This window comes from Dinoponera quadriceps, unplaced genomic scaffold (genome assembly GCF_001313825.1).
Source record: "Dinoponera quadriceps isolate SergipeBrazil2010 unplaced genomic scaffold, ASM131382v1 scaffold316, whole genome shotgun sequence".
Classification (NCBI taxonomy): domain Eukaryota; kingdom Metazoa; phylum Arthropoda; class Insecta; order Hymenoptera; family Formicidae; genus Dinoponera; species Dinoponera quadriceps.
The window spans coordinates 70,952-97,041 of NW_014554530.1; the positions used below are offsets into that span (position 1 = coordinate 70,952).

A 26,090-nucleotide genomic window follows, 5' to 3' on the forward strand; every position below is an offset into this window, starting at 1 on the left:
TTGTGCAAGAAAGAACCACCACATGGGGTACGTTTCGAGGGAAATGAAGATGAAAATTTAATACATGATTTAAAAAATATAAATGGCACTGAGGTTTTTTGTGATCGTTCAAGAAGTCAAGCATAGTCCATTTCCTTCCCTTTAAGGGTGTTCATTGGCAAACTTAAGCCTTGAGAATAGGTAAAAAAGAGACGCAACTAGTAAAAAATGGTATAACTGATAGAAAATAAAGACTTTTTTAATTAATTTTAAGCGTCAATAAGGTTTGGATCTTTTTGTTTTATGTAAGAAGATATATAGATTACTCAATGATAACAAAGTTTCAAAAGCCATAATTTTGTGAGTTGGATCTTGCTTGCATAACAATAGCCAGTTGTTTCTCGCTACGTGTAGAACTGCAGTTTGCCACGATTGGAATCGAAGTAATCGGTTACAGACGTACAATCGACGTCATGTACCATCCCCTACGTTGAAACTTTTTACTATTACATAATTTTTAGTCTTTTAAACTTTCACATGTATACATAAAATTGAAACTATTACTAACTAATTATTCATGGACCTTCATAACGTAGAATGAAAATATATATATACTTCACGCCACAGGGTACACGAATTCAACTCCATAAGAGTGAACATTTCATACCAATTTAAGTTATTTTTCACTGTCACTCCATTTTTCGAGTGGGGATTTCATTTCAAGAAATCTAGAGAGTTATAACTAGTGTTACTACTGCGATTCCCAACCTTGTGTTATGTATATGGCTAAAAATCGTGTGACTTTCCGTCTAAGGAATGGTACAGTATGATGCGCCGAGTGTACACAGAAGAAGCAATCCCGTTGGTGTAACTGAATTTTCCTGGGAACCAGACGAAGACTCGGTTATATGAACAGAGAAATTTCCGTAGGAAGTTGCTACTCAGTCAGTTTCTCTCAATTGTCTCAACTCAATTTTAACACTTTGCGGCTCGTGCTCCATATGAAGTTGTCGCGCTCTCTAACTCGAGCAAACTGAGCCTACGGTTTATACTTAGCACTTTTTCAACTGCAATTAAGTGCCAATCTGAAGGGACTTGTTAAAGCATATTGACTTTCTTGATCGTAAAGTTCATGTTTTCCTCTTATCAATGAATCATAATAAATTTCAATTTTTGCATTTGTTTTTTTATTTGTTTCAACCAACAATAGTAGTCTTTTGCTAATTGAGAAGAGTCATACGTAGATATTTGATCCTGAGACTATAAATATCGCTTTTTGAGATGTGATAAAGTACATCACAGACTTTGTATATTTTGAGTATTATCTATTATAATTGACTATAAGAAATGTTTTGTACATTTTCCGAAGATACAATAATATAATCATCCGATGAAAAATTACCATCCGGCATAATTCTATTAATTAACATTTTTGCGTTTTCGTGTACTTTAAGTATGTCGTCCGTAATTATATTCGTTACTTTATAACATTTGACTGTGGCTCTTTATAATTTTGTTGACGTTATTAAATACACGTCTCACTTTTGCTTTTCCCCACACATCTTCAATTGTAGATATATTAGATGATAATATGTATATATCGTTAATATCAATGTTCTCACATATCACGATATCACTATGCCGTCGGCAACGAAATTCGAAATTCACACAACGATACTAAGCCAGGATATTCAGTCATAGTCAGACCTTATATTTAAGATGATCTTAAATTTATCTTAAGTTACTTTACAAATCGTTTCACTGGCTATAATGCATTTGAAGGAGAACTTAAGATAATCTTAAGATCTTAAAGATAAGATCGACCATGAATACCGCATCGAACCGCAAAGCGTTGAAGCTGAATGTTCTCGGTCGCAGTAACGAAGATCATTCCCTGTCGCCGGGTTTCCAGCTGGTCTCTCTTTTTCCGTGTACTCACGGCGATACATCCGTGCTAAATATCTAGCGAGACGTTCACCTACCTTGATCATCGCTACTGCCTCCCGATGACTGGCGAACTGGTGAGCCGTCGCCGCGGCGTCGTTCGGCGCTTCGACCACCGTGCTGCTCGGGGTGTCCTCTTGGACGGGGGGCTCCCGTCGCTCAACGATGCTGCTGCCGGTATGCACGATCTCCTCGTCGATTGGCTCGTCCGCTTGGCTAACCGAGCAGCTCACGTCCGCGGTGTGGATGCCCGAATCCTCGCGGTCCGTGTCGTTGAGGAGTTCCGCGGATGACGAGGAAGCGGGGTACCGTCGGCCATAGTCGAGTTCTTCGAGGCTCTGCACGCGCTCGAAAGTATCGGGTCCGCTAGAAGCGTCGGCGTCCAGGGAGTCTAAGCTCCTGTGGAAGATGGCGCGCGGTACGCGGTACTCCGAGTCCGGCGACGAGCTCCTCTCGCTGGGCGTCGAGGTGTCGATCCTGCTCTCCTGGTCTCGGAAGCAGAGCGCGTGCTTGCCAACTGCAACCCGCTTCTCCACGATATCCTTGTTCCTGGCGGCGTCCAGCGCACTAAGGCGATCTTTGATCGTCTTGGCGGTAAGCTCGCCGTTATGCCGCGACTCGCTCGCCGTGGTCGTCGGCACGGAGGACGACTCGTCGCTACTGCTGTACTTCTCGAGGGTGGACAGTCTCTCCCTGAGAGGCCTCACCGTCTCCAAATCTTCCGTGCTGAGCTTGCGGTGAACGGAGCTCTTGCTCTCTCGCTCCGAAGCTTGCTTCTCCAGGTGGGTGAGCCTCTCTCTGATCGAGCTCATGTCGCCGGACAATCGGTTCAGCGTCTTGCTGCCACCGTTCTCCGCCTCGTACTTTTGCTTCTCAAGGCTCGATAGTCTCTCTTTGATAGACTTCGAGCCGGTGAAGTCGCCGGACAGCCTGTTATTCGTTTTGCTGTCGTTGCTCTTCTGCGACGCCTTTTCGAACACCTCGCGTCTCTTTAATATGTCCACCTTCACCATCGACAACGGGGACTTGCTGTCGTCGTTCAGGCTCGTTTTCGAGCCATTTACCGACGATTTCGCTCCCTCGAGCTTAGAGTCGATCCCGGTCAAAGACCTCCTCGGTATATTTTGCGACACCCGCGACACGTAACCGCGAATAGCGCCTTCGTACGTGTACTCCTCCGGCTCAGGCGAGCTCGTAGTCGCGATAGTTGTGGGCTCGTATTCTTGATTGTGAAAACCACCGCCGAACGCTTTCCTCGTTGCGCTGGACGTCGCCGTTGACGACGTCCCAGCCGTCGTCGTCGTCGCAATTACACTCGGCATCACCGTCGTTGGCATTGCCGTCGTCGTTGCCGTCGCTGTCGTTGTCTCCGTTGTTGTTGTCGCCGCCGCTGCGGATGTCGCCGCCAACGCACTCGTTACCGCGGCTGATGTGGACGCAACCGAGGCCGCCAGCGTTGTGCTGATCGTCGAGGCCGCATCGGTAGCGTTGTCTACATCCGAATGGCTTTTCTCCATCTCGCTGTCCCTGTCACTCTAAAATTTGACGAGTGAACATGACACTACCCGCACACGAGGGCGAATTCTTTGTCCAAATAAACGAATCAGCGAATTCTTCGCGAAATCACAGACGTATCTTGATTTTTAACTCGCAACGTTATTGTATCTTTTTCCCCATTGATTTAGAATTATTATTATATTAATAATGAAATAAAATAAATCATTATAATTACAATAATTATTATTATTTATAATACATTGATATTCTTAGTCTTATATTTCCCGCTTATCAAATAAAAAGATACACCTAATAATATTAATTTGGAAACATAATTTCAAACTAAACGAAAAGAAAGAAATAAAAGCAATTTTCCAAATTAATATCGCAGAAAATGAATATATCGCGTAATCAGTAATCTTTTAACTAAACCTGAGTTTCGTCGACTTGATTGACACGAGAATACTCATAAATTCCGAACAAATTCTAAATGAAAGTAGATTTTTCTGATCAGTTGGAACTGATTACAGATCAAGTTTATTGACTTTCTAACGGTTATCATATTCCTATGCAGCGCCTATGGAACCAATCTTCAAAGGACATATTAAAGATACCCAGTCTCTATGTCCTAAGGACGTTCATCGGACATCCTAAGACATCCATAAAATGCTATATGGGTTATCAAAGAAAAGATAAATGTCACATTTGAACGATGGATACTTACCAGAACGCTATGCGTATCATCGTGAGTGTCGCCGCTGACTGAGCTCTTGCCGCTACTGGTGCCGATTCCAAGATCGCTGAGATCGTTTGCATCCTCATCGTTGTACATAGCCAAACTGATGCTCAGTTTGCGGCCTCTATTACCGCGCTCCTCCATCATCTCCGAGAAGGTTTTGTTCCGACGACGTTGGCGATCATGCTCCTCCAATTCGAGTTTTTTCACTTCCACCACCCGCTCGATTATGTGTTCCTGCCGCTTCCTTCGACTACTCTTCCAGTTATCTAAATTCTGCGAGCACAACGATAATTTACTTCCGTTGCCAAACAGATCCGAGATTCGTGTTAGCGAACGAAGTCTTACCGATTGCCAATCTTCGGGATCATCCCGGACCTCCTGTTTGATTTTCTTCACCTCTTGAACCTTCTGAAGCTGCTCTTGTGCGGTCCGGTACAATGAACATGGTCCGACTTTAACGAATTGTAAGGGATTGGTGGCTTGCTTAGGAGGTGTCTTCAAGGTAGTTTTCAATTTTGGCGGTTCGTGCGTCAGCTGCTACAGAATGAAAAGCCACTTCCAACATCTCTTTCGTACGTTTTAAAAAAAAAGAATGTTTGCGCGCTAAATCTCCTATGTGTGTTTTTCTAAGATAGTTTTAACGTAAAATGAATTTTTTAAGAACTTGTTGAAACTTGCACTATATATAGATTTAAATGTGACCTAATATTAGCGAAATATATTATAATTTTGAGCTCACATATATATATATATATATAGGAAATCCCTTAATATAACAATCCAGCACTCTATGTTACAACTACCTTAAAAAAAATTATATATATATAGTTTTTTGTCAAATTTAATATTCCACGGACTTGTTTCATCCTGAAGAATCTCACGACTCTGATCCATTTGTATGAAATATTGATTTCATGCGTTTACACAATCGGTTTGAAAGATGCACCGGATGTGACGACGAGTACTAACCGTCCTGTCGTTTCGCCGCTCGGTTGCGGCGGTTTGCGAAGCAGGCATCCTTCGCGTTTTCCTGCTTCTTCCGCTTTTTCGAGACACTCCTCCTTTTCAGTGTTGAACGACACCTCTTTGCACGGCTCGGCCCATCCTATGTCTTGTTCCTGCCAAACACAAACGTTGAAAGTTAATAGGGAACGACGCTTAACATAATTAGGAAAATGATGCGATCGAGTATAATAACATACAACGAAGTACACTGTTGATTATACTATATCTAGAACGAAATACGACAAATTAACGACTAAATTAGTTAGAATCTTAGAGTATAGGAAAGTTGATAGTAAGTTTAGTAATAGATTGATGCGATTAAAAAAAATCAGAGTCTAACGAATAAATTTTTTCGCTTTTCATTATGAGCTTTTCATTATGTATCTGGTGCTAAACTTTCACCTATAGCAGATGGTCGCCTTAAATGCGCGGAAATGTTTATCGTTTCGCACAACACAAATATTATCGTATTCGGCTTATGTTTGCGCATTGCATCCGTTGCACACGTGTTATTTCCGAAAACGTTTCACCCCAAAATGTGCGCACTATTTCCTTCTCACGTTACATCGAAGAGTTTGCGATAAAAATTGATTCATACCTCTATAAAGAAAATAAAAATAATAATTTTCCAATATTCGCCTAAAAATATCATTTCAATCACACCTCTTTGCAATGAATCCATGCCGCGAAGATAGTTTTCGAATCGAGTGCTTTAAAAGAAAATATTTTAACAATATCTACGATTTTTTCTTTATATTTCCACAGAGGCGCTGTTAAAACATTTTAAAACGACTCGAATCGCATTTCTCTCGACGGCCTTGCCGATATCTCGACGGTACGGTACGCGTCGAGATATATTTCGCTGATAACAGCCGCGCGCCGTTCATTTGCCGGAACGGAGTATCGGGGTCGTAGATTTCGATATGTCCGATCGTGTCGGCCGACCAGCTGACAGAATCCCCTATGACACCTATGACGCGCGGCGTGGCATCGCGATCAAACGCGACACGCGGCCGTGCGTACCGGTGCGTACAAACACGCGAACGAGCAACACGACAATTTGCCTCTCCGGTACAGGCCTTTCAAAGCGATTCTGGAGCGAACGGCGCGGAATGTATCTCCGAGGAGGAAATCGACGTGAGGATCACGAAGAAGTCAAGGCTGGATATTTCTGTCGTGGCTCCGCGCGTAACAGTCTGTTTTCCAGCGGTTTTATTTAGTTTATTTAGAGACCGCGCGGTTAAACCGTGGCCGGTCCGATTATCTCCGCTCGTTGGACTTTAGATGTCTTTCATTTCTTATTGATAGATTCCTCCACAATGGGCGACTTTCTCATCGCAGGAATTTTGCAAAATTATATTGTCACACTGGTCGATCAGATTTGTTTATCACGAACAAAACGAAGACGAGCATTTTTTGGAAAATTTTGGAAAAGTGGGGCCAACTTCGCAGACGTCATGAAACAAGTAGGTATTAAATGCATGTAGCGATTTCCCTTGTGGGAAGCTGAACACACTGTTGAAATGAAATTCTCCAACGAGCAATCAACGGTAGAGTTCCGAATAGAGATCCGAGTCGACTCTCCCAAAGGAATATCGCATCCGTAGCACAATGTAGGGTTCCATCGCGACGGATGTCTGCGGAATGTCAGCTGCAGTTGCGCACACGTTCTGAAAATATCGCGGCTACATGGCGGTCGCTATTTCGCGCATGCGAATGCGTCTAAAAAGCCGCGTGTAAATCGCAGGGTAAACCCGCCGGTTCGCTAAAATAATCTCATATTTTTCGAATTTTACGACCACCCGCTCTTCTTCCGCTCCGGTGATCTGTCTCGCTCTAACGATCTCGTTCCTTTTGTTTCTAACAGTTACTCGCTCCCCCTCCCGCTCTAATCCGTCCCCGTGCCATTCATGTTCCGTGCGAATCGACGCAAGAGCCTCCCTATTAAGCACTTACGCTCGTTACCGTACCGAATCATAAAGTAACGAAATGATCAGGCGAAACGTTGTCGAGGATTTATCCGACTTTATTGCGAAGGATGTAATTCCGTTTTTCCTCGACGCACGTATTCACGTTTATGGCATATTATCGCGCGTTACAACCGTTCTTTGTTACGATCGCGCCCCGTCCCAGATAGATTTTCGCCGAGTTTCTCTCATCGCCTTGACAACAGACGCTCACTGTTGCGCAATCGCGACGTACAGCTGTCGATGTACCTGCGCGAATGTATATACATACACTAGCGACTCAGAAGAGGCATTGATACGGCGGGACGGCTTGAAATGTGACACGTGAATAAATATTTCCACATTAAGATCAAGAGTAATCGACTGTCGTGAAAGAGCCTCTCTATCTCTCTCACTCTATCTCAAAGAGCAAATAGAGTAACTCGTTTCTCCCGGAGCGTCGCGACGCTCTCTTGCGCGTCCTCGCGCGCGTATATGAATACTCGATTTTTCCTTCGTGCGCGACATCCCCCCTGAGAAGAATCGCCGTAATATTTTATGGTGCATAAAACGATTGCTTTATGCCACCCGAGGCCCGTTGGTCGGCTTCGTTCTTTTATTAAACTATGTTAAGGTGTTTTACGGTCATCGAGCACCCTGGTCATCGTAAATTATAAACGCCAATGTCGCGCGCACTGCTCTCATAGAGCATCCGAATCGTTTACGGTCAGTCAACAACGTTGCTCGTGTATCAGAGAGAGAGAGAGAGAAGCGCTGCTTTCCACATGACTTTTTACCACCGCTCGTCGCGAAGAGTCCTCGACATGTCTTCACGCGTCCGTCGTGAAATCCATCGTCCTAAGCCGCGACGATGTAAAAAGCAGCCGCGTAAAATGAAGCGAAGGATTGACGCACACACAAGCGTATTTTTATCAACGTCTCTTATCGGCGTCACACATAAAATCGCATCGCGACTCGAACACGACGGCGCGTCGCCGGAGCGATTCGAAAGCTCGACGTAGCCCCGCCGCTTTTGACAGTCGAGACCTTACGAATCGACCGCGGAGGTTTCTACCTCGCGTTTTCACAGACCCGATTTACCGAAGCAGAACAGTGTCGTCGTCGTCGTCGAGGGAAAGTCACACGCGCGACGTACGAATTATTCGCGCGTGCATCTCTCCTAACTTTTGACGTCGCGGGGATACGTGTCGGGTACTCTTAATGCACTATTAAAACGGGAGAGAGAGAGAGGAAAAAAAGGCGGGATTTATAACGCGCTTATGTAAGCACGACGCTAGCTGTGAGATGCCTCGCGACAAATCGACGACGAAATATCGCGCGGCGGAGGAAAGCAAGCTCGCGCGAAGGCGAGCTCTCTCGTGGCCGGTTTCGCTGTCGGTCCTGAGACGTGCATGCGGGCCGTACATACGATCGGTACGCACGCATAGATACGTTTCCCGATCGCGTGATCGTGAGAGCGGGTCCTCACGTGTGTAAGTGCAGAAGAGATACGACGGAGCGGGTACCTACGCGCCTGTACCGGGTATCCAGCGGCTCGGAAACGTCCCGGGAATTCGAGTTCCTCGATTATTCCGCATAGGTTCGCGCTTTGTTCGCATTTTCTTCGTCGCGCGTGGACGATAATCGCGATCGAAGCGGAAACGGTGCAGCGTAAGAGCGGTAACGAAGTGCTCCATGCCATTTTAATATGTTCTACTTTAATACGTTCAAACATAAACATTAACATATAAGCGTATGAATATAAACAATGACTCATCTACTCAATACGAAACATCTGTCTGATGATAATCCTTTCCGAAAGACTAGGAAAGCGGAGCGCGCTGTACATCCGCTCGATGATCTTCTTCAAGCTGTTCGAAAAGTGCTTTGAATTTCGGCCGAAAATTTTGAAGGTACATTCTAAACGTACCGCAAGCAATTAAGACAACTTTGGACAATTCGATTTTTTGAGCCCTATAAGCCAGGTTAAGAATAAGTAAAAAGGATAATATACAATTGCAAATTTCCTTTTACAAACGATATAAATGCTTTGCGAATTTATGTTACAGATTGCAAATCGTACAAAACGGACCTCTCTTTTTGCACCTTCGGCCAGTAAAAAAAGCACCGAGGGGCCGGGGAGACCGCCGCGGCGTACGCCTGGTACGGAGCGGTGAAAAATCGCGCGCGAGTTATTTCGTAGCTCCCCGCCGACGATAAACAAAGCGCGCACGAGGTACGTGGTTCGCGGAGGAACACCCTGTATGCGCGAGCAGGAGAGTTACGCACATGTACGGCTGAGCGTACAACAAACTGGCCACTTGGTGCGCGCTGGATCGCGTAGGATGTGCGTGTGTGTGCGTTTGTTTGCCCGTGGAGAGCGGTGGCTAGGTCACGGTCAGGGCGATGCCCTCTTCCCTTGGGAGAAAGAGAGGAGACCGCTTGATGCTAAAGCTGCCTCTCGACGGGCCACGCGACCGTCGAATCGCGCGTACGTGTGTGAGAGCGAGAGTCCCGATATCGCGTGTATGTGCGCGCGCGTGTTTCGCAATATCGCGATCGAACTCGCCGAGAACTCAATTAGAGGGATAAATCTCTGAAGCCGGCGGAGATCGCGCAGTCGACGAAAGAATAGAAGAACATTCGGCCTATTAGCGTCAGCTTTATGCCAAGGACGAGATCCTCCCATCTTCGCGAGTCATCTCTGGACGCGTAGGCGTTTACCTCGATTTAGCAAGGGAGCTCGTAAATTGTTGACTTAATTCTCGCTAGGTGTAACACTGTGTGCGTTCTTCGTGGACATTAATGAAAATGTTACGAATTAATATCCTGGGAATAATTCGAAGTTGCGGGCCTTTCCTTCCGCTTAGCTGTAGGTCTCCGCTCTATCAGCCACTTGTGAGAGATAATGGGTGTAAAATAATTCTACACGGCGATGTACGACGGTATAATCGCGCGAACTTGACGGGGAAGTACGAGAAAGAGGGAAGACTCGAGTATATATCACGAGACTTGTCAATGCATCACATGCACGAGAGTCATAACACGTGCATGGCGTGCACCGTGGCAGATGATCTGATCGCTGAAGGAGTTAATCATAAAAGGAAGGCCAGAGAGGGAAGGAAGGAGCAAAAGAGAAAGGAGAAAAAGGGAGAGAGATGAGCAGAAACATTCAATGGAACCATGACGGTCGTCGTCATCGCCGTCGTTTGCATCGAAAGAGACGAGGTTATTAGATGCGCCTTGCATCGCGTCCCGCTGCAATAAACGCATGCTGTGTAAATATGCGGCAGTCGTCTCTCTTTCTCCCTTTCTCCCGCTATCTCGTCACAGAGGCCGTTCCCCATGTCGTCTAAATTCCTCCGTCGTGATATGCGTTGCCATTCGTCGGATGCACTTGAACCAGGAAATTGTCTGCATCCTTGGCGCGCGACGGCAATAAATAGACGTTCCGGCCGCTGGCGCGCGCAAAGATTAATCGGGCTGCATCGTGTCGTAGGATCGCGAAAGAGAGAGAAGGAGAAAGAGAGGGACGCCGAATTCGAAATTTCAAACGAATGCGGAAAATTGACGCGATTACGCCTTGGTTCTTCTTCGTAAAAAAATGGACGCGCCTCCTCCCGCGAGAAAATGTAGACACTCGCGCGACTACGATGAAGTTTGAACAAAGTGTCGACGGGATATTCGCTTCGCTCGTCGACAAACGCGCGCGATAAACTCCGGTAACGCATTAAATTAGGTAGACCAGAAGGAAATAAAATTTAATTGGTTAATTAGATTCAACGGAATGCGTGTTTTGCCAATTATTTGACTGGAATGTATTAAGCTAACCGGTTTCAACCGGAAGGATTGCGTCTATTTTTTCTCAAATTGCTTAATTTCGTTGATTAATTCGCTGTACCGTTTCACTGTAGCGTCCAATAACGAGTTATCGTACAGATATTTAAAGCGCAAAACTCGGCTTTTTATTTTCAGACGATATAATCGTAATTGTACACGCGTTCTTCAATATTCTCTTGATTTTTAACATTTGAGAGCATAATAAGCCGCGCAGCGTTTCTAGGAAATATCCGGTATACAGCGAGAACGACAAAGGCAGGACACCTTACGGTAAATCTCACGTCGGTCCACGCTTAGGATCGTTCCACTCTAGTTTCCACGGCACGGCGAAAACTCATTTCCACTTCTACCCGCCGGTATAACTTCTATGATATATTATTATACGATAATATGTCGTCAAACATTGCCGTGCCCGTTAACACCACGTCGCGTAATTACGTCTCTAGTGCATTTCTGTCGCCTATTACGAAATACCCATAGAAGAGAAAAATACCAAGATACATGACAGATTAATGACATAAGCCGAGTAAGAGAATAAAAAACGTTCAGATATAGCGAGGAAAAATAGAAATCGAGAGTCAGATGAAAATTCGAGCGTCGTAGCCGTCGGTTTTTCGCGCTCCAAGGTGAAAGGTGGATGTGCCGAGCCGGCAATAGGCGTAATTGTATTACATTGCAACCTTACATGTTCCAACACGTGATCCGCATGAACGTGCGGTCGGGTATCGGACTGTAAAAAAAATTTCAACGGCCTACATTCGATGTTACGTCACACGCATCCGCTCCTCACGCACAATAGCTGACGCTGCAATTGCGGTTTAATTACGATTTATCCAACTTACGGGGGCGATTATATCGTTTCTGCCCGATCGGCCGTACGACATAATTAGCATCCAGTGGTACGCTTCCGGAAACCTCTCACCAGCCCGATCCTCGAACATTTTGCTTAACGAAAGTCTTTTCTCCGTTGTGAAAATTAAGGTGGAACGCAGAATACATTTGTACGCAGAAAGCAGATTGAGGAATATATCTTGTAATTGGAAGTTGATAATTAAAAAAAAAAAAACTTTCACGTGGGACGTTTTTCATGTTGCATAGCGCAATTTTCGCGAAAATATTGTCCCACTTCTGAAATAATCTCCTTTTTACGTTACAACGGCTCTCAATCCATTTATTTCGGACCCAGAAACGCAAGAAATTAGAATGATCAGTAGTCGTAACGGCTGACACTTGGCGTTGCTAAAGGTTAAATTACTTACGAAATGCGTAATTGCCATTGGAAGCGAAAGAGAAAGTATACGTTGCGTGAAAACCGGGAATGCAGGTCTTACGAATTACGAAAGAGCGATTTTCTAAAACAAATGTGGATACGTACGACAGTAGTAAAAATTGTTTCGTGCGTTTACATATCCCAGTTGTTATCCTTGACGGCACCAACTTGGAAACGTTACTTTCGAATCGGAAGAAACGAAAGAACGACAAAAGTGATTCAGAAATACACAATCGTGTAATTTTATAGCTCGTACCCGCTCCCTCGACGTCTGTAAGACTGTTGACCCCACTTAAAAAAAAAAAAAAATATGGGTTGAATTCTGGTTGTTCCCAAAGAGTTCTAGAGTTCTCTATCGATATTCAAAAGAGTTCCGTCGATTAAAGCGGTGAAAACACGAAATGAAAGTATGGGGGGGCCACCAATTCCATGATTGTGTAACTTGGAAATATTATAACATCTTTATCTTCAATTTGAGAGTAAAAATTCTTAAAGATAATCGATGGGGGGCTATCAGAACTCTCAACAGAACTCCGAAAAAAAAAAAAATAAATTAATTAAAATTACAGGGGGCCAAGTTCACGATCGAGTAACTTCAAAGTACCATAACTTTTCAACCTTCACTTTTTACGCAAAATTTCATAAGAATAATCGATAGAATTCTTCAGGGGGCTACATTTCCTACGCAGTATCGTTACAACTAATGAGAATGCTGGACAGTAACTGGATGGGTACCTATGAAATTTGCATACATTTCTCTCTTTACCAAGGTTTTGAAAGTGATTTCTTCTCGTACCAAGACGGTAACAATTTCCTCATTTCTCCGCTCCGAGCCGCCGCACGCGACTCAAAGTTGTCCAATTTCTTCTCGCGCTGGGAAAATTTCACGGAATCTCGCTGGCGTTCCCGACAAGATCGTCTCCCTTCCCCTATATTCTAAGTTTATTTTTACTCTTACTAGTCCGGGGCAACAGGAACATGAATGAAAGGAAGCGATAGGCAAGCTGCCAAAGCGCGAGCTATTAATACAGCGATACGAAGGCGGGCGGAGAAGCTGGAGCGGTTTGATCGCGAGACGCCGGCACAAGTCTTCGAGTCTCTCGAGACTTATTTTGCGATCGACAAGCGGTCGATGTGTCGGGGTATCGTTAATCCACATATGAACCGGATGAATGCGCATATTCGGCGGTTCAGCATGTAGGGAAAAATGTGCGAGAGACGACATGTGGCGAGCACGTGTCCTCTCTACGAGCGAGCGAGTTGTGTTTCGTTAGTGTGCATTACCCTAGACCGAAATATGAGCGAGAGCGTGGAACAGGCTCGGCTGGCGATATATTTTTGGAATTAATATCGCCGCGGCTCCTGCCACCGAGCAGTCGGGATGCAAGGATCGTAAAGATCTCCCCGATATTCATCTTGAAACGATTCGCCACCGTCGGATTCCCATGAGAACGTCGCGAACGAATACCGTGCGTATCTAATAATCCGGAATTTTCAGATTCTTATCAGGAGAATATAATGAGATAGGAGGTCGCATGATTTAACTCCGGCAACCTCCTCGCTTATCACGTTCTCCTAATATCCAAACTAAATTTCCATAGATTCCCGATGCTCCTCCTCGACGTTAAGTTTGAATTTTATTTTTTATTCAATATAAAAAAGAAAACTGGGAAGAAGTGGTCGTACGAAAATTCTGTAAAAATGGCAAATAATTGGATACCTTCTCGCTGTCGATGCGGTGAGAATTTTTATTACGGAACAAAATTGTCCCGACGAAATTCTGCGGCAAATATTGTGTACGCTCGTATTTCCAGTATTCTCCGAATATCGGCGGATGATAATATTTTCAGGGAAATGTATGACTGGAATTTCGGTTCTTCAGGATTGCCTGAAAGCGATTTGCGGATAAGATATGAGTCTGGGCGAATGAGTAGACGCGCGCGAATGGAAGTACAATGTCGGGGAGACGACATTTGGTACACGCGATCGCCGAGATCGTTCATTATGCACGCCTGGAAAGAAATTCTTGCATGTAGGATGCAGCCTTGCTGAATCTACCGGCGGAACGGATCGTTCCTCATACGCGTTCAGGACACTTTTGCCACGGAGAAACGATTTATACAATACAGTTTACACGGCATCGGTTCGCGTGAAATTTATTTACGGGGCAAATGTGCCACGTAGAGTACATAGCGGGGGATTATTCACGAGAAATATGCGGGATACGCTTGGCGCTTTCACTTTAATGCGGACGTTTTTGCCGAGTACTTCCTACGACGCGCGCGTTATGGCTTCACTTTTATTTCTATGACCCATTGTTTTTAAAGGCCGCAGTAAAAATGCTATAATTCTCGGCGGCTCTTCAAGATCAAGAGAGGTAGCGACGATCGGGACGAAATATCTTTTTATTACGCTGAAGGGGGGAGATGCGGCGCGCAACAAAGAAAAGAATATCCGCGCGGAAGAGCGAAGTGCGTTCACCCCGTTTTACCTATCAACGCGTTGCACCGAATAACCGGCCAGTTCCGCGCAACCTTCCAACTTCCTTCTTCCTGATATTGTGCCGAATTATATCCCGACCGAGTGAAAGGAAAGGTTGAACGTTCTCGGACGATTTCAGCGGATTCCCGGACGTTTTGTTTACCCTTCGGCCGCTCGGCGAACGCTAAGCCAGCGAACGAGGAGGAAAAAACGAGTCAACGACATCGACGAACGGCTGTGGCTGCAGCCAGCCTCGTAAAAGAGTTTAGTGCCGGTTGTGGGACGAGGTCGTTCCCGGAGATGACGTACTAAAATTTACGGCAGGCGCGCAGCAGCCTTCTTCCGATGGCACACTTGTACTCGCGTACGAGCCCCGACCGCCGGTTTCTGCCTCGGTTCGATGCGGCTTCGAGTTGTCCCGAACGGTCCTCGAACCTTCGAGGTACGTTTTGATGAAGCAGAAGCGAATTCGTTTTGACTATTAGCTATGCTGACTCAATTTAAACCGTGCATTGAAAAAAAAGATTACGCTCGAGTAAATGTTTGTTAAGGTGTATCGGAGTAATTATTTTATTTGAATTAAGTTGGAAATATTATCTGAATATAGCACACTGAAAGAAAAATGTGCTGCTTTAGCAAATATTTACCTGTTATATTTACCTAATATAGCACCCTTTTTTCTCTCAGTGTGTGTATAATAACAATGTATAAAAATCTCGAATAGATAAATATAAATAAATGAAAAATTTTTACAAATTTTCCCGTGTAGTTATTTTGCCACCTTGAAATATAGCGTTTCACACTTCGCAAAAGGTGTACAATAAAAGATATCACGATAAACAAATTTGTTATTCGTCGAGCAATTAATGGACGTATTATTAACGATTTAAAATATGTAATGAAATGTACTCGTGAATAACGAGAATGCACGGTTTAAATGGGCCGATAATGGGGATATTCTTACAGGAATGTTTGAAGCAGAGGTGTGCGCGCCGGCGCCATGGAACGGAATGAATTAATGCGATTTACATGATTGGCAATGTCGCAATTAGTCGTCGAGGCCGGTAACGGGTTCGGCATTCTGCCGCTTGTAGGAGAATGTCACCGAACATTGTAATTTCTCGAAAGTAGCGCACAAGTCCAGCACGGCGCAACAGTGGCAATGCCTGAGAACAGGCGCAGATACCAATTAAACGGACTGCTCGTTAACTGTTTATTTAATTGGATTATCGTAAGTTTCTCTCTCCTCTTTCCACCCGAACGGTAACCGGTAAAAATATCGCACGGTCCCAAAATTAGTTTTTACGTCTTGTACAAGCACGTCGGTTATGCGTACAACTAAAAAAAATTATCTCGCAATCGCAGGCAAAATTTCAGGCGTATATATTTCGTGCGATTTAACCCTTTATAAAGCGGAATATCGAGGAATATGAGCGGCTCGATAAGAATAATTAACTCGAAATTTTATCGCCGGAAGAGAGAGTAGACACGGGCCGTGGATTCTTTCATCTCTCGAATTTTTACATTTCTCTATATACGCGGCACGTGTTAACCACAGTACGTGTCGAGTCGTTTTACAGCGTGGTAAAACATTGAAGCCTTTCAAAGGGACGTTCTGTGAAAACTCGAGCGTCAGCGGGAGAAACAACAAATCTTCGTCTAACTGAAGACCAGTAACGATCTCGAGGTAGTAGCATCACGGTAGAATAAAGGGGCCTAAAATAGCTACGGGACCGTCTGTTTTCGTCCGATGACCCATCCGAGCTTTTATAAGAATAGGCGTCTCATATATTCACGCAAGCGGCTTTGCGGAGACAAATGACACGTGGCGCCGAGGAAGAGGGCGACTAATCTCTCAGTTTTCATGAGACCCATGTCTAGGAAATTGATACTTTTGATGAAAATGGCGATAAAATATTATTATGTACATCATCATTCTTTAAAATCGATCTTTTCAACAAGTATCTTTCCGTTTCTATATTCGTATACTTAATTATAATCGTTCAACGGGATATGCAAATTTATGCATCGTGAGGAATTTATCGACGGAGAGGAAAAACACGTTTTATACAGTTATTAAGTCATCGGGGCGGATGCTTTCGTCGATCGCGTTCCAACTTCACGTTCTCTTGTTTTCCATGCAACAACGCAAAGTCGTTCGAAAGACGTTCACTTCTATCTCCGTTCGCTCGAGGGAACGATCGTTGCGACCTTTCGCCCCATTGCATTCTTTTTCCTTCAACCTCCTTCAAAAGTTCACGCAGTTCGGAGTCGTGTCTTTCTCTTTTGCGAAATAATGGCATGCCATCTCCCGCAAAGTTATGCGTGTTTTCTCTTTATTAAGCGGTGTCGTTGCTGTAAATTAGTGGTTACCTCGTTTTAATGTATATATTTATTTCCGAAGGCTTTAATTTGCCTGCTTATTTCCATCTCATTTCCATCACAATTGACACGCTTCCATCATTGCTTATATATTTTAACACACATTTGCCGTTTTACTATATACATATTAAAATATAAGATTTTGAAGTGTTCACAAGAGAAGAAAAATAAAAATTCGAGAAAGACGCGCATTTACAAGACCGCCGCAATACCCGATTACATAATAATCTCGCCATAATCCCATGACACGCTTAACTGAATGAAGAGGCACCTTTTCTTCTTCTATTTGTAAACAGGAAGTACGAAAGTCCCGGCCGTGCGCGTCTTATCTCACACTCACGCGCGCGCACATATACGCGCCGTCGTATTTGCAATTTATATCGCGGATTTACATATTAAGCTAATCGAACGTGATGTTCGACGACGGGATTACCGTTAGCCGTCTCCGATCGACCAAGCTTTCCGCGCTGGAATGCCCGTCGGTCAAAGCCTCTCCTTCCTCGGCGCGCTAATAAATTCTCCTAAGTCGTCCGAGTGACTCCTTATCGCGGGGAAATTGCCTCGTAAGGACTGCCGTCGATCGAGATCGTCGCCGTTTATAAATCGCGCGCGAGAGAGCCATTACGGATCGAGATGCGATCTCGCGCGTTCGCTGGGAGGGAGACGCGCGAGCACTTTATCCGCGCGAAGGATCTCGCGAAGCGAACGTCCTTACTACGGCTACGCGCTACCGAACGAACCCACGCGCGTGTATCTACGAGCCGATGTCGATATCGGTGCGAGACGCTTTGCCTTTCGAGATCATTGATCTTGCGCGTCGACACAGCAGTGTACCCAATACTTGGACGCTCAGAGAGCTCCGAATGAAAACTAATACCGGAAATCCTTATTCTATGATATTACCAGAGAGAAACCTGAAAGCGGCCACCGGAAGTTTTTTCGATACGCCTCCTGAGAAAATTGATATAAACCACGTTAGGTTAGACATCGTTCGATCGTTCCTTGCCTGACCTAACGTAGTTTTTACATCCATTTTCTCATGGGGCGTGTCGAAAAAACGACCGGTGGCCGCTTTTAAATTTCCCTCTGGTGTATTACTATAAACTAGAAAAATACAGATACGCTCCGTAATAATTATTATTATTATTTTAAGTAAACGGGAAGGTACAATTAAAATACCCTTTTTCAATACAAAACGATATAATCTAATCAAGATATAAAACATTCACAATTTAGCAAGCATGCCGGTTAGTTTATTTCCAAGCATGTTCTGCGATATGTTAAAGAAATCAATTATCAGAAAAATTATTATGTCCAATCGATTAATATATTTAAATGTTCCATAAAGCGTTTTATGAAATGAAATGGAAAAAAGCGGAGGCTTTTTAAGATAACTACCCAGTACAGACCCTTCAAGCGCTAGAAGAGAAGGACTATCGATGTTGCTATTAATTATTATTATATAAAAATACATAATAATAATAATATAAAATATATATAATAACAATAATAGAATGTCCTATGACAAAACTCAAACGGCGGAGAAAATGATGATGCCCGTTATCTAAAATCTTCTGATTTGGACAGATCCTATAAATCACTGGACGTTTGCATATCAGACATTCGTGATACACATGTTGCATGTCGGAAATTTCATCACACAGCTATTTAACTTCAGAAACTGATAACTTGACATCCGCGCTAATGGCGACCGACCTTATGAAAACGTGACGTTACGTGTCCACTCGCTGTAAGTTGTAGGACATCGCGCAAAATTCGTCCGGGGAAAATATCTGGACTACGCGCTCGAAAGCTCGAGGCGCAGCTCGCGATCGAGTTTCCCGTGTGCAACCGGAATAAAAGGTAGGTTCACTGGAAAGCATCGAAGCCGGTACTACCGGCAATACGTGCACTCGGCGGCAAGGGTAGAAAGTGAACGTAATCGTGGAGTGAACGAGAGAGGAGTGGCGTTCCTCCATTCGAGAGGAAACGCAAGGACGTGGCACCAGCACGAGCGAATTCTTTCGTGCGCGCGACAGCGATACACAAGGCGACGTACACCTCTATACATAACACGCACGAAGGCACACACATGTACACGCGATTCTTTTATCTACGCGCTAGTGGTTACACCAGCCTCTCCGCTCCGTGACGATTATGCCGAGTTATTTTATATCCCAGCATCCAGCTCGCCTCGAACTCCTCCTACCGCTTGCCTTTTACGATTCGTTCGTATACATGTACTCGCGCGTATTAATTATTCTTGCCAGTTATTTATATATTTATCGTGTATCTGCATGTCATAAGGAGCGGTCGAGAGACCGCGATAACGAGTCATCGCCGGCCTCGGAACACCGTCGATGAACTCTATTTCGAGAGATGTCTATCGTACTCGCGGGAAAATCTTTCATCCCGTTACTGTCGTTAAGGTAGAGAAATAAACTCGAAATCCAGGAAGGAGCTTCTCGGAAAGGGAAGTCAATATTTGAGTGAGTGAGTGAGTGAGAGAGCAATAACATTGGGCTTTTAAGAATACTAAGGGATCCTCGTCAACGTGCGCATAATTTGAGTCCCGAATATGTATCTTATTAGACTCTTTCTTTGATTTATAAGTTACTCGTCTAATGCCTATTTCTACCATCATCATGGTTTAAATCTAATCGACGATTGATTCAACGAAATTGATCAATCCAATTGATTCAACTCTAATTGGCCAATGCGATCTGTCAATTCCGTTGAGTTAATCGTCGATTAGATTTAAACTATAATGGTAAAAACGGGCACAAGGTCAGGTTTTCGCACCAAATTCCGATTAAGCTAAGCAACAATTAACTTACAGAATTACCAACTGAAATTTCTGTTGCCGAGGAAAGAATTGAGGAAGCAACAGAGATTAAAAATTTCAGTTGTAAATTAATCGTCGATTAGCTTAGTCGGAATTTGATGCAATTGAACTTAATGCTCGAATATGCAAGTTCTAGTTTTCAAATTGTACTCAGAATCAGTCGATCTCCGTGGCAACATTTTTACTCGTACATAATGTCGGCACACACAAATGTCGATGCTATGCTATAATTTTCAATACTATAATTTTGCCCCTTGAGACATCTCATAAAAGATTCTGACGTCTGAAGCACATCATTGTGTCTTGACATTTCTGAAACCGAGGCGGAAATTCAGGATAGGTGGCTAAGGCATTCCTGCTCCTTCTCCTCCTTCGCGAAGTCTATACTTTATAGTCTACCTTTCCCCGTTAAGATCAGAGAACTCGCGATTTCCATCGGGCATTACAAAACGACCTTGTGCCGGTAGCATATACCGCGTTTGTTGTCCGGGAACGCCGACGTTCGTCGCGTTTTACTCGCGGCGTATTATCGCAATCCTGTCAAGGAAACCGTTTTCTACGAAATCGAGTTGCGCTTAGCGCCGGCATTTAAAGGTTTTGAGACGCACCTTCGCGCGGAGCAACGCGGACACGCCTCGGCCGACGTGTTATCAGTATTTAACTAAAACTATCGACAACGTAAAAGACGACCCTGATGAGCGCGCGACATATAATCAGTATCAGAAAATACATCGTTGATTTATCGAAATCCCTGTGATCAGAGGACGTCTCGTAATTGATATGCATAATCGAACTTGCGAACTTTATGTATAATAAATACATGTAACAGATGCCACTGATCCATCGGGTTAAGAGTTGAGTGATAAGTGTAAATAATAAAGTATCTATAAAAGCTCCTCTAAACATACTCGACTGCGCGTTAACGATCGCGACTCTACTCGTCAAACCTCGACGGGCAGTTGGCGATACTAAGAAAGACTAAGCGAACGCTAATAATTGTAATTAAATTCTCAATGACGCATGAAGTGTGGGAAGGTCAATTTCATCCAGCCATTATATCCGGTAATATTCGCCGCGCGCAATCCTAATAAAACGAACTTTATTAGTGTTATACGCCGCGTAAACACGTAACCTGGCTGCACGTGCGAACTCGTCTATCCACCGAGAAGTCGTTTGCAGCCTTCCCTGCCGTTTTATTTCCACGCTTGTGGTTTACGATTAATTTCATAACGTTGTCCCGTAGCGCTGCAGCTGCATGAAATATGTATATATACGCGCGCATGCTCCTAGTATTTTCCCGGTGATTATTGGGTAATTAATCCTGCCTTAATATCACACCTACTTTACACACACAGACATCGCACGGTCAGCTCCAAGCTGTTGTTTTTGCGCTGCCGTTGAATAATCATTATTCGCCTAATCGATAAATATATATTCTACTTGTCACTTTTTTCAAGTATCTATACACAAAAAATAGATCTCTTAGTCACCGTTCAATAAATAGCCTTTATATCAGGGTATAGTATAAGATAAAAAAAGCTATAGAAATCTAATTAGAAAGTAGAAGAATTCTTGTTTTTCACTCAGGTCGGTATAAAAAGCTCATTGTATCTGAAAGATGTGGACACAAGCGTGCCCGTTTGGATTCTCAGGCTATTACTTCAACGTCACAACAATGTATTGCGAAGCTGCAGGAGACACTCGAGTATGTGATATTAATACAATTCGCAAGATAAGGAGCTATGAGTCATGTAAAATAAAATACACTTCTGCCCATATGACGGTCGCCATTTAAATCGCCGCGTAAGAATACCGAGCTAAAAATACCGATCATCCCGAGAATGTCTGGACGAATGCCAAGCTGAGTCCGCAAAGAATACCAGGCTAATAATGAGATTTTTCCGGTCGCTATGACACATTCGTAAGGATTTCGCGAAAAAAATCAACAGTCAGGAAAAACGCGAGATCGAGCCACGCAACAGTTTATGAAAGCTCCACACGCCACTTGGCTTCCTTCACTTCCGATCGAAACCTGATCGAAGATCAGCCGAGCTTATCGTGAGACGATAATTACGGACCGCCACGGACTGTTTCCGATGGTGCGGCAAAAATAGCGCTTTGAATCATCAAACTGTCAGCTAACCGGCAGTTCGAGGAAGAAGAAACAGAGACGGAAATGCAGGGAATATTTTACAGCGGACCCCACTCTCTTTCTTCCTCCCTCTTGAATCTCCAAAAAAAACTACAGAAATATTCAAGCGCAGAACTTGTATAAAACGTTAAAATATACGATGTGTACCTAACATAAAACGTTCAGAGAAAGTTGACGGGTGTGCCAGATTATCAATCCGGGATCGATCTCTTTTTAGAATATATTCGATCGAACACTGCTTCCTCTTTCCCGCGAGGTTTGCCCAAGTATTCCAGTAATGTCTTGTATAAACAGACGACGGCAAATATCCTGTTAGCCTCTTAAGAGATAATGGTGATCGATTAGATCGCGCAAGCGGCGACAAAATTCCTCTCGTTCCAGCGGAAAAACGGCGCCGGCTCGTAACCGGCTACGAGTATCTCCGCCGATGTCGGGGATTGGACGTATATCGTCCTTCGTGGAATCATATGGAATCCATACTTTACCGTATACCGCGCGCGAGCATTTCGCGACGACGACGACACGTCGACGCGACGTAACACACAGCCTATGCCGGAATGTTACCCTGGCCAGTGTCCAGTATCCAAGGTCCAGTTCTTCCTCGAGCAGCCTTTCCTTAAACCGCGCTTCTCGGAAGATCTACCTGGAAACCGTTACGATAATACGTCGAGACGGATGCGAATCGTTTTGCGTCGGGGATCGTTTCGCGACCGTTTCACGGCCGTTCCGAGTAAATTCTTCGGCGACTGTGATACAGACGACTCCGGGGAAACGTCTTAGGAATTTTTCCCGAAGAAATGCCGGCGCGGCTACTCCGCCGGCAGATAAAATCACTTTGAGCGGCGAGCGCGCTCGAGTGCGTTTCGATGTAATAATTAGCGGGGGAAGATGATAGCGAGCAAACGTAGCCACTCTCGCATCGCCAAGGCATACGTAAGAAATTATAATGGAATGTAATCGTTGCGATAAATTATACACATATCAAATACGATGAATATAATAAACGTATAATTGATATCTCGCGTAGATATAACAAGATACACGACGAAATTCACTTTAATCTTACATCCGTCGAGATATCACAACTAAATATCTGATTTTTTAAAATATAACATTCTAGGATATCGTACTTTTTCAATATTTTTATCGGCCGAATAGTTGACATGAAAGATGGAATTCTTTGGACTGTCATAGTGAGATAAAAAACAGGGAGATTTTTAGACATCTCGAATAGTTTGGAAGATGATCAACTTCGTTGCATTTTTTGTATATCGGAGGTAGCGGCGACTCCCATGAGACGTGCTTAAAAATTGACGAAACAGAGAACGAGAGACTGGAGCGTTAGCGGAGCGGCCGACAACGCGCGTTGCATGTTGCAGCTGTTGTCTAAATCCGTGACTAATCGCCTCTTCCGTACGCTGCCCGACAAAGTGGAATGCTCGTGTATCGCTATACTCGATCCTCATCCCCGAGAAACAGATTTATCCGAAACTCGAAATCCGACTTCGGACGTCTACCAAGAGCCTGCTCTATATATACGATGTTAGTCGCTTAGTCATTTAGAGGTATTTTTTAAAAGCGCATCGCCTATAACGGAGGAATGCGAATAGATTAAGGGAAGAGCAGAATTGGCGAGTGCGAAAGTAGGAAATAAGCGGTAAAAATGTCGAGGAGAAACGGTGATATCCCGAGAATGCGGATTTAATTATTTCGTGCGTGGAAGAGCAGAAATCTACCCCAAAACTCGTCGTGCGAGGGGTGTCCGAGATTGTGTTTCGCGAATCTCGGGTGACGAAAGAGTCGAGAGCTCGCGGTAATATCATACGTATGCGAGAATATCCATGAACGAAACACTATACCGGATAGAAAGCTTGCATGTATTTTGTTCATGGTCCACGGATGTGAATAAGAATTCTCTTTTCAACACAACTTTCATTACAATAAATTTGTATAATTTAATACTTTACTCGCGCGCGCATATACTTTTCACTTCCGTGTAACTTCCGTTAAGAATTCCAACCGAGAAACAACGCAACATAGCATAAATCTCCAAACGAGGAAATTCGTAAAATCGTTGAAAAAAAGTGCCGATTCCCGAGTTTCATTAGAGAAGGATATCTCAACGTCACGTTTACGCCGCAATTAGCCCGATTAACTCCATTTTTGCTTTCGTCGTAATTCCGCCCGCGACGGCGCGGAAAAAAAAACCTGAAGGATGCAAACGATATACGGCAGATACCAACGGGGCCTAATGGCTCTCAGAAATAATTATTCTAACGAGCGGAAGTAAGAACGAGCCGCCCACTGTAAGAGCAAGCGTAAGTAATTAAGTCTCATTAATATACTTCTCACTCGCGCGCAGATTAGGTTGTGCGCTTTACGTGAATGCACGACAGAGGGAGGATTCGTTGATCCCCTTATCCGAGGAAAATGGAGGAAACGTTTCGGCCGACGGCTGAAACGTGTTCATGTCGCCACCTTAATTGACGGTCCCCCGCTCATCTACCGCGGCTTAACGAATCGTCCACGGATTTAAAGATCGTCGCCCACGAACCCGCCGAGAGGTTAATTAGGTAAATTAACGTTGGCGTGCGCGGTGGTGGTTGCGCCGATCAGATCGGCGACACCGATCTTATTTTATAACAAGCGAAAGTCAACGCCTCTCGAGAGCGAGATTGAATTCATTATTCTCGGTTCCGTGAGAATCAAATTAACACGCGCTGACGTGGTCGACGGTATTTAAGCTCGTCGCTATGCGGACGATATGATCGCGATTTTGTCAAATACCTTTTTGCATTGTCAGATTTGTACGAGGGAATTGAAAGCTCGGAAGGAAGCTCGTGTCGAGAGATCTAATCTGGATGTCGCGTCAAAGGAACAAATGACTATCTTGACGCAATATCCGAGTTAGATCTCGAAGATGGACGTTGCCCCGGTGTTGATCTACAAATTGGCAGGAGAAGGAGGTTCGATCGAAGGTGCAGACCGTTCGACGCATCCCAGTTAATGTAATAACAGCCCCGCGAGATTATTATATTATACGAATCCGGGGTGTCGATCGCGCGAGCGCAAATATGTGCGGTTTTGCAGCGAGTAATCTCCTTCCGTGGAACGAGGAAACGTTACGCGTTCGAGGCGTGGCATCGGCCGTAACGTAACCACTTTCTGGCTGCAGGTAAGCGTGCATATACCTGCCGGTCGCGGCGCGTTATACAACTCGATACGTGCAACACGGTTCACCCATAGATAGCCTCTTACCGCCTGTTACTCTTCGGGGTTACTTAGCCTATTGCTGATGTAATAACTCCCGCAACGCATTCCGCTGGGAAAACTCTCTCTCTCTCTCTCTTTCTCTCGCGCGCGTGAATCTGGTCGACAAAGTTTCAAAAGCCGTGCATCGTCTCTGCAGATTGAGATGTGGAGATTTTCCCGCCGAGATTAATGCAATTACGTACTCTTTGAATTCCCGGGAATCTCACTTACAACAAGTGAAAAGCGCTGGTTTTTCATTCGACTCGATAGCGACAATAGTGCCGCTCGAAATCGCAAGAGCGAACGCTACACTCCGGCTTAATATGAATTCTGATTACACATTCATCTTGAGTGGTTTATACGCGGGTATTGAGAGCGTGGAACGGTGGGAGATATCACGTCGTGACGAGCATCGATCGTTGACGTCGGAAGTCCACGAGACGCCGGACGAAACGGGCGCTCCGCTCGATGTTAAACGACGCGTGGACAATAGGCGATTTACGCGCATTATCGTGTATTCCCGTGCCGCATCGGCACGGTAGTCCGGCGGGACCTAAGGCGTGCGCGCCGATACCGATCGGTATGTATGTTAATCCGATATTTAAGGGAGCGATTTAACGCGCGACCAAGTCGCCGATGCGCCCCGATGGATAACCGCGCGGTATAAAATGAGAGAGATCAAGCCGGCCGCTTATATTTCTGCGCCGGGAAACCGGAGATCGAGACGCCGATTCTCTCTATCACGCATCTCGAGACGC

The 26,090-nt window shown here is 44.5% G+C and overlaps 1 protein-coding gene across 1 annotated transcript in view; it reads right to left on the reverse strand.

Moving 5' to 3' along the window:
* LOC106751841 overlaps positions 1-26,090 on the reverse strand; it is a 59,732-nt gene that overhangs the window by 14,300 nt on the left and 19,342 nt on the right. The window contains exons 2-5 of the mRNA XM_014633032.1: positions 5,129-5,277; positions 4,505-4,693; positions 4,145-4,432; positions 1,962-3,458 (exon numbers count right to left, since the gene is read on the reverse strand). Coding sequence (XP_014488518.1) covers positions 1,962-3,458; positions 4,145-4,432; positions 4,505-4,693; positions 5,129-5,176 — 2,022 coding nt within the window. The 5' untranslated portion in view covers positions 5,177-5,277. The remainder of the gene's footprint in view (positions 1-1,961; positions 3,459-4,144; positions 4,433-4,504; positions 4,694-5,128; positions 5,278-26,090) is intronic.